Source organism: Bombina bombina, chromosome 1 (genome assembly GCF_027579735.1).
Source record: "Bombina bombina isolate aBomBom1 chromosome 1, aBomBom1.pri, whole genome shotgun sequence".
Lineage (NCBI taxonomy): Eukaryota > Metazoa > Chordata > Amphibia > Anura > Bombinatoridae > Bombina > Bombina bombina.
The window spans coordinates 419,467,989-419,481,924 of record NC_069499.1 but is presented as its reverse complement, the minus strand read 5'-3'; the positions used below and the strand labels follow the sequence as shown (position 1 = coordinate 419,481,924).

The following is a 13,936-nucleotide window of genomic DNA, read 5'->3' as shown; positions in this document are numbered from 1 at the left end:
ATATTTTTTCTATCCTGGATCCTATCTTTGTCTTTTTTCTATTGAATAACACCAGCCGTGGATCCGGCTGTCCCTATCAAGGTGTTGTAACCCCGGGTGAAGATAACCCCGCCCCCTTTATGGAGGTCTGCGATACGTCACTGCTGACGTCAACGTCTACAAACCAAGCAGAGCGGAGTTTGGAGCTGAGGGCCGCGCCACCGCATCTGGTATACAGCCACTTCGGAAGATAGGAGTGATACGCTCACCGAGTAAGTCCTCGGTCTGTCTTGACACAGGTACCCGGAAGCTGAGAGGATTTCCCCAGACAGCGTGTAAGCAAGCCAAGGCAGCCATAAGCAGTATCTACAACGGGGTGAGTGTGGGTTACTTATGTAAGTCCCGGGAACAACTGTCTAGTAGCTGTTACGCTATATATGTTCATCTGCAAGAACACAGGAGTTTCAACTAACTTTTTCTCTTTTTGCTGCTATAAAGCTAGCACTCATATAATGTTATATAATTCTGCACTATGTGCAGAATTATATAACATAATTTTTTAGGTTTACTGGCACGTTAAGCTTTTTTGTTAAAGGGACATTCCAGTCAAAATTTAAATGCAAATAGATTAATTACATCTTTACATTGAAACATATTTGCAATATACATGTATTGGCAAAAAATGCTTCTAGTTTTAGTGTTAACATTTTTCTCTGCATGTGCACATGAAGCATAGCTAGATATTCTCAGTGCGCTAGGATTTAAAGTACTGCAGCTGCTCACAGCGACAGTGAGACTTGTACTGTATCATGTCAGCAATTGACAAATTGAGTCATTACCAGATGGCACAAGCACCTTTAGGCTCTCTAAGCAAGTGTTGTGTTTAAAATGCTGGTGCACGGTGCATACTTAAATACACTTTTGAAACAGCTATAGCTTTTATTAGAACCATTTTTGCTAATACGTATAAATTACAAAAATACTTCTTTTCGATACTGAAATGCATCCATGTAGATTCCAATTTTGGCTGGAATGTTCTTTTAAACAAAAATAAAACCCTATACTGAAAAACATGCCCTGAAAAAGGCATCAGCGATTTAAGGGACACTGAACCCATTTTTTTTCTTTTGTGATTCAGATAGAGCATGTCATTTTAAGCAACTTTGTAATTTACTCCTATTATCAAATTTTCTTTGTTATCTTGCTATCTTTATTTGAAAAAGAAGGCATCTCAGCTTTTTTTTTTGTTTAAGAACTCTGGACAGCACTTTTTTATTGGTGGATGATTTTATCCACCAATCAGCAAGAACAACCCAGGTTGTTCACCAAAAATGGGCCGGAATCTAAACTTACATTTTTGCATTTCAAATAAAGATACCAAGAGAATGAAGAAAATTTGATAATAGGAGTAAATTAGAAAGTTGCTTAAAATTGCATGCTCTGGTTCTGAGGCTCTGGTTCTGGTTCCTGGGGAGGAGGAGCAAGCAGGTGAAGCTGAGCTCCAATCTCCAGTCCCACAGCTGCTGGCGGTGTTTTTCGTGCCTCTCCCTAGGCTGGGAGCTCGCTCTCAGGACAGTAATCAACACCACTCAAGGAACCCCTACAGCGGCACTACATCCCGCTGAGCAATCAAGCAAGCTGCTAGCAATACGTTATAACCAGTCTTATATGAAGATATCTAAGTATTGCTTCCTACACCTAACTATGCTGAGAATGCTTAATACACTGCATACCGGCTTTTCTATCTAAAGGCAAAAAAGAAAAAACTGTCTGTGCTGGCATATACTCAAAAGCCATCTTTCTGTATGCCCTGAGCTCCCTGAAAGGCTACTCCCTTACTCTTGACACTCTGAACCCCCTTACCTGTATCCTCCTTCCCATCTGTGTCGGTAGGCGACTCCTTGCAGCGGACTTCAACCGGACTGTGAAGAGCCATTTTCTCCCTGCTCCGCGATCATTGTGGGACCGGACCTGGCTCCTGATGACGCCCCCACCCCTCTCCCACCGGTGCTGCCTGAGAGGGGTACAAGGGGATCCTGCAAAGGCATTGAAAGGAGGAAAACAACCTGGTTTGTGAACCGGCATAACAAACTCGCTGCTGGGGACCCTCCTCCCTCCTCTTCCACCGTTGTTGCGTGAGAGGAGGTAGACTACGGAAACCGAGAAGGAATGGTGCGAGGGAACTTCTTAGAAGTACGGTAAGCAAGCGAGTCTCCTTGCAGATGCTTTCTGAGAAGGATTTACGGCAGCACAGTGGTGAAGGAGGTGGTGAGTCTGATAAGCTGTTATTGGGAGAGGGCACAGGGAGAGACTCCTTACACGGGGACTATTGCTGTGGAATATTAAGCTTAAAGGGAAAAGAGAAAGAGAGAAAGGTGATAGAAAAAGAAAGGAAAAGACAAGCTTCAGGAATAAGGGAAAAGCTTAACTGAAGGAGCTTCAAGGAAAGCGGAGGAAATTAAGCTATAATAATAACTATTTGCTGAAAACAATAGTTAGATAAAAGACTCATACAAGAGTACAGAACTGCATGATATCAAGCTAGAAGGAAAGCTAGCTACTAAAAAGGATAATTTGGGGGGGGGGGGTCTTTGTTTCTTTGTTTTTTCTACTATTGTTATTTCTTTTCCTCCATCCCTCTCTTTTGGTGTAAGCCACTTGAGATAAAAGCCATAAAGTGAACTAAAAAGAGGAAACTAAGGTTATTTAGCTCATTGGGATAAGTTTTGAACAATTGTACCCAAGAAATGAGTTTACTATATTGGTATTGTATGATGTTTTTGCAGTAGAGGGGAAATTCTGTGTTTTCTTTTTCTTTAACTGCCATATCCTGTGTCAGAAAATTTAGTTTAGCTTTTACATAAAATGAATCTTTGAGTTGTCTTATAATTAATAAGCAAAAATCTATTGGGTCAAAAGCTGAAATATTTTAGAATGTTTTTTGTCTCTCACTAGAAACAAAGTAGGCTGTTACACAATTGACACAAGTATCACTATACAGGGAGACGCAAGAGGTTATTGTTTGGTCTAATATAGAGACTGGCTTTCTCAGAGAACGGATCATATTATTTTAAACTGCTCTAGGGAAGATGACTTAAGCATACATTTTGAAAGACTTTTATTCTGTTCTTTTTATAAGAATAATCCAAAGAAAATGAACATCATGAAGGGGCTATAAAGTTAACTATTTAAGAACTGATTTAAGAGCCCCTTTATTGCTTATGAGCTATGATACTTTGGAGCTTTGGCTTCAGGGGCTTATACATTTCTTTTTTTTCTCTTTCTTTTTTTTACTCCCTCTTTGACAATTCTGCTTGTCTCAAGAGAAATAATTTCTTTCGTTTAGAGAAATAAGTATTGCAATTTGTGAAAGCTGCAAAAGGTTGTTAAGATACAATAAGGTTAATAGCACACCCTGGGGCGAACAGTGAATTAGCAACATAACACTAAACTGCCTAATTGGAAAGAGCTAAGTGTATTTACTATCCAAAAGGCTATTTTCTTTTTTTTTTTGTAAATTTTTATAACTGCAACACTACCACTTGTGGCAAACCTCGTAATTTAAACCAGAGAAGTGAAGAAAATAAAATTGCAACTGAAATAGAAATAAATGAGGCTTAACTATAAACTATTATCTATTGATAAACAAAAAATAAGTCCTGTAGAAGGGAGACTAGTACTACAACCCTGGGATTCAAGTATTTAAAGAATAAAAGCCCTAAAGATTTAAAATATAGAAAACAGAAGAAACTTCTACAAGAGCAATAGCTGTTTGTTTTGACATAAGCTTGCACTATCTTACAGCTGCAGTGAGGGGGAAAGAATAAAAATCGTTTTGTTTTGTTTTTGTTTTGTTTTTTTCTTAACTCTTCACGAAATTTACACAACCTACACAAGGTATAATTCATACCTCACGAAATCAATTTAGGATCACCCTTTTTTTTTTTTTTTTCTTCCTCTTGTGCATAATTTGGCTATAGGCACAAAATCATCACTCTCCACACGGATAAATATCCTTATAACCACCCCAGTAGCCCACACCCCATGAACTTACACTAGAACCACCTTTTATAACACCCACACGTTCAAGACTCAGGAAAGGTTTTTTTTTTTTTTTTTTTTTTTTTTTTCTCTCATCACAAACACACTATAACTTCACACAAAATCACTACTTATTCACATGGATAAATACCTTCACAATCACTCAAAAAACTCCCCTCTAGCTATGGCAGGAAAACAGAGAGATAAAAAAAACAAAGCGACCTACGAAACTTCAACAGAAGTGCACACACCTGTTACTAACCCTTCTCTAGGGGAATCATTAGACATCCAAACCATAGTAAGCAAGATCTCCAATGCCCTAGCCCCTAAATTTGAGGCTTTAAAAGTAGAGATTAAGCAAGATATAGCATCCTTAACAAATGAGGTAAAACAATTTTCTCAGAGACTCTCTGAAGCGGAGCAAAGGATCTCAGACCTAGAGGACACTAATATGACCTATAAAAATAGTCTTGATGCCATAAACATAACAGTTTCCAAAATGCAGAGTAAAATTGAAGATCTGGAGAACAGATCTAGAAGGAATAATCTGAGAATCATCGGAGTCCCTGAGGAAAAACAATATGAGAACCTAGATAAATTTCTTACGGAGACATTACCCAGACTACTTCAAATTCCAGATTCTTATCCTAAGATAGTAATTGAAAGGGCCCACAGGATAGGCACACCCACACCAAATAAAAACAACTTGAGACCAAGGCCTATAATTGCTAAGGTTCTGAATTTCCAGCATAAAATGGCAATTCTCCAAGCTTTTCGCAAGCATCAACCTATTCTATTAGGTGATGTAAAAATTCTTATTTTTCAGGACTACTCAGCAGAAGTAGCATCAAGAAGAAGGGAGATTGCCCCAATATGCTCAAGGTTCATAAACCAAGGTATACGGGCAACTTTACTGTACCCAGCAAAATTAAAAATACAAAGGGAGGGATGCACATTCTTTTATGACTCAGCTCAGGACGCAGCTAAATTCTATGAGGAGATATTCCCTCCGGGAAACGATTAAAAATAAATAAAATAATCTAGATAAATTTGACACTCTCTGTACCGTATATTGATTAGAATATTAGAAAATAAAGGAAAGGAGGGAAGTTGGGGTAAACTTCCTCTAGCAGCTTGTTTAGAATGGGATAATGTTATATGTATAATTGTAAATTTGTGGGGGGGGGGGTTCTTTTTTTTTTTCTGCAATGTCCCTCGTCATATGTGTGTGTTTTTTTTGTTGTTTTTTTTTTCTCTCTCTTCTTTAAACGTCTTAATACCTCTATCTTTTAATGGCTACCGATAACAAATTTAAATTTACCTCCTGGAATATAGGGGGCCTCACCTCACCCATTAAACGAAAGGCAATATTATCCTATTTGAGGAAGAATAATGTTGATCTAGCCTTCTTGCAAGAAACTCATTTAAAAGCTGAAGAAGTGCTTAAACTGAAGACCTCCTGGGTTAAAGAAGTTTTATTTTCTGCTTCCTCAAATAGAAAGAGTTGAGTGGCGATCCTCCTGGGGAAAAAACTCTGCTTTGAGATTTTACATGTAGATACAGATCAAGAAGGAAGATATATAATTGCAAAGATTAAAATAAACAAAATTCTTTATACTTTCTGTAATGTTTATGCTCCAAATGTTTTTAATTCCTCCTTTTGGGATATTCTTCAAAACAGGCTCATGTTATGTGCAGAGGGTTACCTAGTTCTCGGTGGCGATTTTAATATGGCCCCAAAGCATCCTTTAGATAGATTAAGGCAGAGCTCTCACATTATAAAAACTAAGAGAGATAACTTGGAAACAAAATTATTTATTAAAATTTCAAATAATTTGAAGGTCTCTGACATCTGGAGACTCCAAAACCCTGAGGCTAGAGATTTCACTTGTTATTCAAGGGCCCATAAATCACTATCGCGGATAGATCTTTTCCTGCTTGATGATAGGCTCTCTAAGTCTAATGTCATCGCAGAAATCTCCCCAATCACTATTTCGGACCATGCTCCGATTTCTCTTCATTTTCAGTTAAACTCTGTCTCTGCAAGGAACACGGGCTTCCGGTTTCCTGGTTATCTAGCTACAGATATTAAGTTCAAAAATTGGCTTATAGCCAAATTTCGCGAATTTGCAGCATTTAACCGTGAGTATACTACCAAACCTGTTATCTTCTGGGAGACAGCCAAGGCGGTTCTGCGAGGCGATATCCTAGCATACACTATAGCAAGGACAAAAAAATTTAAGCTAAGAGAAAAGGAACTACTGAAATCAGTTACAAATGCTTATAACCGATATATTCTCCTGAAATCACCCGAGAACTGGATGAGGTACACAACTGCTTTAGTAGAAAGGGACTTATTTCTTATTTACCAATCATCTCAAAAAGATCTCAGATTACAGGCGAAACTATACCGCTTCGGGAGCAAAACTGGTAAACTTCTTGCGAACCTGGTTGGTCGCGACAGGGCCTCTCCTTCAATAAATTCAATACGTTACAAAGGTAAAAGTTATAAGACAGCCGAGGAACTTCTCGACATCTTTACTTATTACTATAAGTCCATTTATGCACATAAGACCTCTGATCTTAAACAACGGGAGGAATTCTGGGGGAAAATTGAATACCCAAAAATAACCTCTGAAATGTTGGACCAGATATGTGCCCCGATAACAGAGACTGAAATATCTGCCTCAATTAAAAAGCTCGCCCTCAGTAAAACCCCGGGACCGGATGCCCTTCCAAATGAATTTTATAAGATTCTAATGCCCGAAATAATACCACATTTAACTTTACTTTTTAACGATCTCTACATTAAGGGTAACACCCCTTCTTCTGACTTTGTGGCCTCATTTACTTCTCTTATTCCCAAACATGGCAAAGATCCAGCTGAAAAAGAGTCCTACAGACCAATCGCGCTTCTTAACACGGATTATAAACTTTTATCAGCAATATTGGCGCAAAGGCTCCAATTTCATCTGTCCACTATCATACATAAGGACCAAGCTGGTTTTCTGCTGAAACGTAATTCTTCAGCTAAAATAAGAGAAGTGTTTCTCGCAATAGATTATTTCAAAGCAGGGGGGGGCAGCGAGAGGCGGGTAGAGAGGGTACTCCAGATCTGGCAATTATATCAATAGACGCAGGCAAGGCATTCGACTCAGTACATCATGATCATATAGCATTCACTTTACAAAAATTTGGGCTTACCGGCCATTTTCTGAGTTTCTTTAATAATCTATATAAGAATGCACATACGAGGATAATAGTCAATGGCTCCCTTACCCAGGTCATAAAATTGGAGAAAGGCACAAGGCAGGGCTGCCCTCTCTCCCCGCTTCTATTTGATTTGGCTATCGAACCTCTCGCAAATCAAATTCGGCAGCGAATAGAGGGGATCAAGATTAATAGAAAAGTCCTGCAAACAGCACTTTACGCTGATGATGTACTAATATATATGTCAAACACTCATAGAAACATTCCAAAGCTTCTTTCTATAATCCAAGAATTTGGATCGTTTTCAGGTTATAGTGTCAACTCTGCAAAATCAGAGCTTCTCTGGATTAAACAAACCCAGGACTCATCTACATCTATCCCCTTCAATGTTGTCCAGGACTCCTTTAAATATCTAGGCATTTGGATATCACCTAATCCTGACAATTGGTACTCTTTGAATATACTCCCGGTTTTAGCCAGTGTTAAGGAAATGCTAAAAAAAACTGGCAGAATCTCCCACTTTCAATGTCGGGTCGCATAGCCTTATACAAAATGTCCCTCCTCCCTAGAATTCTCTATGTTCTTCAGAACAATCCCCTGCTTCTTAAAACAGAGGATGTTACTTTATTTAACTCTGCCTTACGAGCATTTATTTGGCAGAAGAGAAAACCGAGAATTTCGTTAGCCAGACTATCTCTACCTAGAGATCAGGGAGGATTTTCTCTCCCTGATCTACGTTCCTATAACCAAGTATTCCTGGCACGAATCGTAGCAGATTGGCTTACTAACAGTAATTATATTACAAATGGGGAACTAGAGAGTAATATGGTACACCCTTACTCATTGGTAGCACTGATCCACTGTAATAGTAAAACAATTCCTATTGAAATAAAGAAGATGAGCTCCGTTTATAACCCAATCTCCACCTGGAGAAGGATCTGTCTTGCTCTCCACATAAATACTGAGGTCTCAGGACATGTTCCAATATTGAATAATCCCCAGTTCTCAGCAGGGGTACAGTCAGCTTTATTCTCCAAATGGGCATCACTGGGCCTGGTAAAACTTGAACAATTCTTAGATTTTGAGAGGAGATGCATTAAGTCTTTTGACGCTATTAGACAGGAGTTCCACATCCCAAATAAAAATTTCTTTGCCTATTTGCAGGTGAGACATTTTGCTCTTAAGCAGATTGCTAACTACGGATGGGAATGGTCTCTTGGAGAGTTAGAGAAGTGGCTAATATTATTTAAAAATGGGCTTACATCAATTTCTTTTATTTACCAAACTCTGACTGCTCTCAAAGGCTCTATCACCCTGGAGAAACTCCACTCCAAATGGTCCTTAATGCTTGGACAGGACTCCTTAGATTCAGCCTTTCTTACTTTTTCGATTCAGGAGACCTTACGGGTCACTCTCTCAGCTACTTGGAGGGAGTCACACTTAAGGCTTCTTCATATGACTTACTTCACCCCAGAAAAAGGTTCTAAATGCAGGAATATGGGGTTCAATAAATGTCCTAAATGCTCATTTCCAGCCGCTGGCCTAATGCACATGATGTGGGACTGTCCAAAAATTCATAACTTTTGGATAAAAATCCAATTCTGGCTTAACAACATAGTCGGGGTTCCTTCTTTTACATTTTCTCCCAGGAGGATAGTCTTCTTTGCTGATAATCTCACTCCACCACACCACACCAGCAAAATTATAAGCATGGCTATCCTAGCGGTTAGATATTTGATTTTAAAGAAATGGAAACTAAAATCCACTCCGAGCTTAACTGAAGTCAAAAACTGTCTAAAGAAGCAATGCATCATTGAACAACTCGACACTAATTTACAAAATGATAAAGACATAAAGAACTTTTTTTCTAAGTGGTCACAATTTATCAAGGCACTTACCCCTAGTGAGATCGAGTATATAATATATCCTTTTAAAGATAGCAAACTTATTTTACTAGGGATATGGTAAACTCCAAAATATCTTACCTCTTTTTTTCCTTTGGAAATCGATGTAGCCCACCTCTTCTTTTTTTTTTTTTTTTTTTTTTTATTTTATTTATTTTGTTTTGTTTTTCATCATTTTCATTATGGTTTTGTTTGTTTCTGTCTTTGTCTGTGTAAATGTTTTACTTTGGTAGGATTCTTGGTCTTTCTTTATGTAGTTGTGATCGACTTTGTTCTATTAAGGAACCTTCTATGACCACAACTGTTTGTCTAGAAAAAAAAAAAAAAATTTTTTTTTTGGTGCCCAGCAAGGGGTTAATAAGATAAGCTCCAAGTTTTATTTTAGGCTATAAGGTTTCTATTAACCAGAATTAGTGATAGCTCTAACCTGGTTTAAAAATTTTTCTTTTACTTGAAATAAGCACTCAAGGGGAGGGCTTATTATGAAGCATTTATAAACTTATAAGATGACCTTGAATATGGTTTTTCATTTTGCTCTTTTCTTCTTTTCTTCTTTTCTCTTATAAGCTCGATTTGTATTATATCCCCTATTTTGTAAACAATGTGTTAAACCCCGCTCTTTTTTCTGTACCCTGAACTGGATTACCAATAAAAGAATATAAATTAAAAAAAAATTTTAAAAAAAAAATGGCATTCTCTATCTGAAACATGAAAGAAAAAAAATCGGGTTCAGTGTCCCTTTAAGCTCTTTTGTTAAAAAAAATGAAAACCATTTCCTAAAAAAAGATGCCTTAAAAAGGTGGGCAGTTCCGGCTGTGCTCCTCTTCTGTGTTTTTCCATGGTGGCGTTCTTCTGGGGCTGTCTGTTTCTATCCATCTTCTGATCTTCTATCCAATGTTTCTGTTTCTTCTGTCCAACGACCCCTTCATGCTGTCTCCCTAGCACACTAAAGCTTGAATGTGAGGTTACCCCTTATATAGGGGTGCCCTTTCATTTCTTAAAGGGACCCTAAACACCTTGCAATTTCACAAATTACTATAATATTATTAAAGTTTATACTGCTACAAAGACAGTCCTTATTATATTAGCAGGATCTGGTCTTTTTTTAGATAATTTGATATGATTAAGTTTACCATCCAAACCGCAGCCTATCTGTTTGACTGGAAGCAGCCATGTTGTAACCCACGTTGCATAATAAAAGGGTGGTCACGTAATGCGCTGATTCATGGAGTCGAATGAGCCTGCGCAATTTTTTTATATTTTACTAAATCTGCACGCAAACCCATGTTCTAACATCCTCCCCACTGGTAAAACCTTGTCTGCACACTTCTCTGTCAGACCTGATAGCAGTTGCAGTGTTTTGGATATAATCACAGCCGGACAACAAAATTGTGAATACGTTGATTCTTTCCTAAGTTATACTCTGCTCTGCTGCCCTGTTGGCTGCTCGCTCTTCTCTCTAAGCTGTACCATGTCACAATTTCAACGGGTTGTTCCTTGACACAAGATGAAGTACTCATGAGCATAATTGAAACAGGTAATGCAACAGATGAACACAGGATGACTCTTGTAGCCCAGTATAGTCTGGTTAAAAAGGCATACGCCAATATCTTAAATGAGAATTGGCGTATAATAGTAAGTGACAAAGGGTTACAACTACAGGAAACTGGCCCACCACTTACACATGCGACCGCATTTACAATCTGCCTATACACCTACTACATGGCTCAAGAAGAAAAAATAGGGGTGCTACAGGTGCACAGGGTGCACCACTTGCAGTGGCTTAACCCAGAGTACCTACTTTGTCCACCCATGGACGAACAGGAGATTCCTCATCAAACACTATATATCATGCACCACAAAGTTCATCATATACCTGCTACATTGTGTATGTGTACATTGTGTATGTGGGAAGTTTTACGCCAGTAAAAATATCGATAATTTGAGAACCAGAATGGCCAACCACAGTGCCACTATAAGAGATGCAATTGAGAAGGAGGACTCTGAGCAACCAGTGGTCAGACAATTTGCGAAAGCCAAACACAGTGTTGCTGATCTGAAGTATGTGATCATCAATCACATTCCTAAACCCACCAGAGGTGGTGACAGGGCAAAGTTGTTATTGCAGAGGGAATCCAAATGGATTTATGTTTTAGACACTCTGATCCCCAAAGGGTTTAAGTGCCATAAAACAGGTTGAGTTCTGTGCATATCCTAAAAGGGCTAATTAAGTAAAATTAGTTTGCATAAAAAAATGTTTAAAAATTGCTGGCAAGTATTTTAAAATTATTTTAAAAAGTAAGCAAAATTAGTTACAAAGTCATGCTGCCTGGAGCACTGTGATCCATCCCACCCCCTTATCAGTGTTTAGACACAGGCATTGTATTTCAACTGAGTTCACAGCTTCTAGGGATGCTCCAGCAGATAATCCCTATTCACGTTTGCATTCTACCAAAACAGCAATAGATATAGATACAGCCATAGAAGGAAATGTGTGGGGAGAGTTAGAGCTTTACAATATACTGTATATATTTTTACATTTTGGCATGTATAGGATTAAGTTTTGTATACAATTGCATATATGACCCAAACATGATGGGATAAAGGTCTTTTAAAGAAAATGAAATTGCTGCTGGAATTTGCTGCTTTATTGGACTGCCATAGAGGGTGGGGCAGTAACCAAAAATGGACCTTTTGTGAATTAGACAGATCCTACAATTTTAAACAACTTTTCAATTTACTTATATGATCACATTTGCTTCATTATCTTAGTATCCTTTGTTTAAAAAGCAACAATGAGCTACTAGGATTAAGCTAAATGCATTGTGGGACAATGACAAAAGGCAATTATGTGCAGCCACCAATCAGCAGCTAGCTAATTGCATTTGGAAGTTTGTTTAGAATTGTATGATCTATCTGAATCATGAAAATATAAAATTGGGTTTCATGTCACTTTAAAGAAACCTGTTATTTAAACATGATCTGTCATGTATATGAATGAGTATCAATTAATACAGACAATAATGCTTTTTTTGTTTTTAATGTTAACCTTAAAATGCACTTTTTAAAAGTTGAACAGGTAAAATGAAATATTTTGCAAGTCAGCATTAAATGTCACATTCTACATATGGGTTTGACAATGCATATAATTGTTTTAGACTGATATTGTATATTATTGTTTTTACAGGTTCGAGGTCAAAGTATCCAGAATGGCATAGTGAAGGTATGCTTTAACAATTGAACATAACAATGAAATATTTACCGAGCATAGTCCATTTATAGAAGCTTAATTATCTCACTGTTCATTGCATAAAATGGGGCGATCATTCAAAAATATTAGGGATGCATTATTATTCCTACTTGAACCTAAAATATAGGGATAAATGATTACCCCCACTTGAACATAGAATATTAGGGATGCATTAATACCCCTACTTGAGCATAAAATATAGGAGTACGTTATTACCCCCACATGATAGTTTGATACTAAGGGAAACATAAATGATGCTTACCAGATAATTTAATTTCCTTTTGTATACTGAACCTGGCCACCAGGAGGAGGCAAAGACACCCCAGCCAAAGGCTTAAATACGTCTCCCACTTTTCCCATCCCCCAGTCATTCTGTCAAGGGAACAAGTAACAGTAGAAGAAATATCAGGGTATAAAAGGTGCTAGAAGAGAAATATAAATTTAGGGGGCCGCCCCTTGGAGAAACACGGGCGGGGGCTGTGGACTCTCCTTATAAAGAAGGAAATTAAATTATCTGGTAAGCATAATTTATTTTTCCCTTCTTAATATATGGAGAGTCCATGGCTTTATTCCTTACTGTTGGGAAACTTATACCCAAGCTCTAGAGGACACTGAATGATAACGGGAGGGACAAAAATAGAGACGGACCCTAATCTGTGGGCACCACAGCCTGCAAATGAGGAAAGGCAAAGAATGACTGGGGGATGGGGGAAGTGGGAGAGGTATTTAAGCCTTTGGCTGGGGTGTCTTTGCCTTCTCCTGGTAAAAAGGTTCAGTATTTCCCCACAGTAAGGAATGAAGCCATGGACTCTCCTTATATTAAGAAGGAAATAAGATTAAAGCTCTGCTGAACAGCTTTTAACTGCCTTTTTAATATTTAGTGTTGTTTCTATTTCGGAGGTGGGGTTTTGTGTTTTGTATTAAAGACTATTTTAAGTTTTTAGAGAGGTTAAATATATTTACAAGCTTTCTATGTAAATCATGTGCACTGCACTTGTCATTGTTCTTTAATCATGCCCAAAAAAACTGTACTTTTTAAATATTAACTTTGTTCTGTGGGTCTAGAACATGTTAAGCTTACTTCAGCAGCAAGTTTCTATATACCATTCCCTGTGTAGCTACTCAGTCATTTCCTTTGCAGTTTTCCATTTAATAGTGACATTGTGTAGAGAAATAGGCAAGTTTTGATCCATTAGATATTTAGTTCAACAACAAGGTTCTCTATTGTTTGTGCTAGGTAGCCAATTACCTTTGTAGGTTTCAATTTAAAAATAACATCACCTGAAAGAGTAGAGGAGTCTTGATCAGTTAGATGCAGATGAACCATGTTAAGAAACAAGCAATCTATGAAAATGTCTTTAGTAGAGATTTGTTACTAAACCATGCCCATGAATGAACTTCCATTTTGTTTGTAAGTTTAGCACATTTCCATCTTGGTTCTTATACATCGGTTGGAAAAGGATACAATTTACATATTAACTGTTTTGGTTATATTAATACACTTTTTACATCTGTGATTACCTCGTTTATAAGCCTCTGACAGACATGCATT

The 13,936-nt window shown here is 37.8% G+C and overlaps 1 protein-coding gene across 1 annotated transcript in view; it reads left to right on the top strand.

The window, feature by feature from the left end:
* PLA2R1 (phospholipase A2 receptor 1) overlaps nt 1-13,936 on the top strand; it is a 528,401-nt gene that overhangs the window by 217,965 nt on the left and 296,500 nt on the right. The window contains exon 15 of the mRNA XM_053698351.1: nt 12,322-12,357. Within this exon, the coding sequence (XP_053554326.1) occupies nt 12,322-12,357 (36 nt within the window). The remainder of the gene's footprint in view (nt 1-12,321; nt 12,358-13,936) is intronic.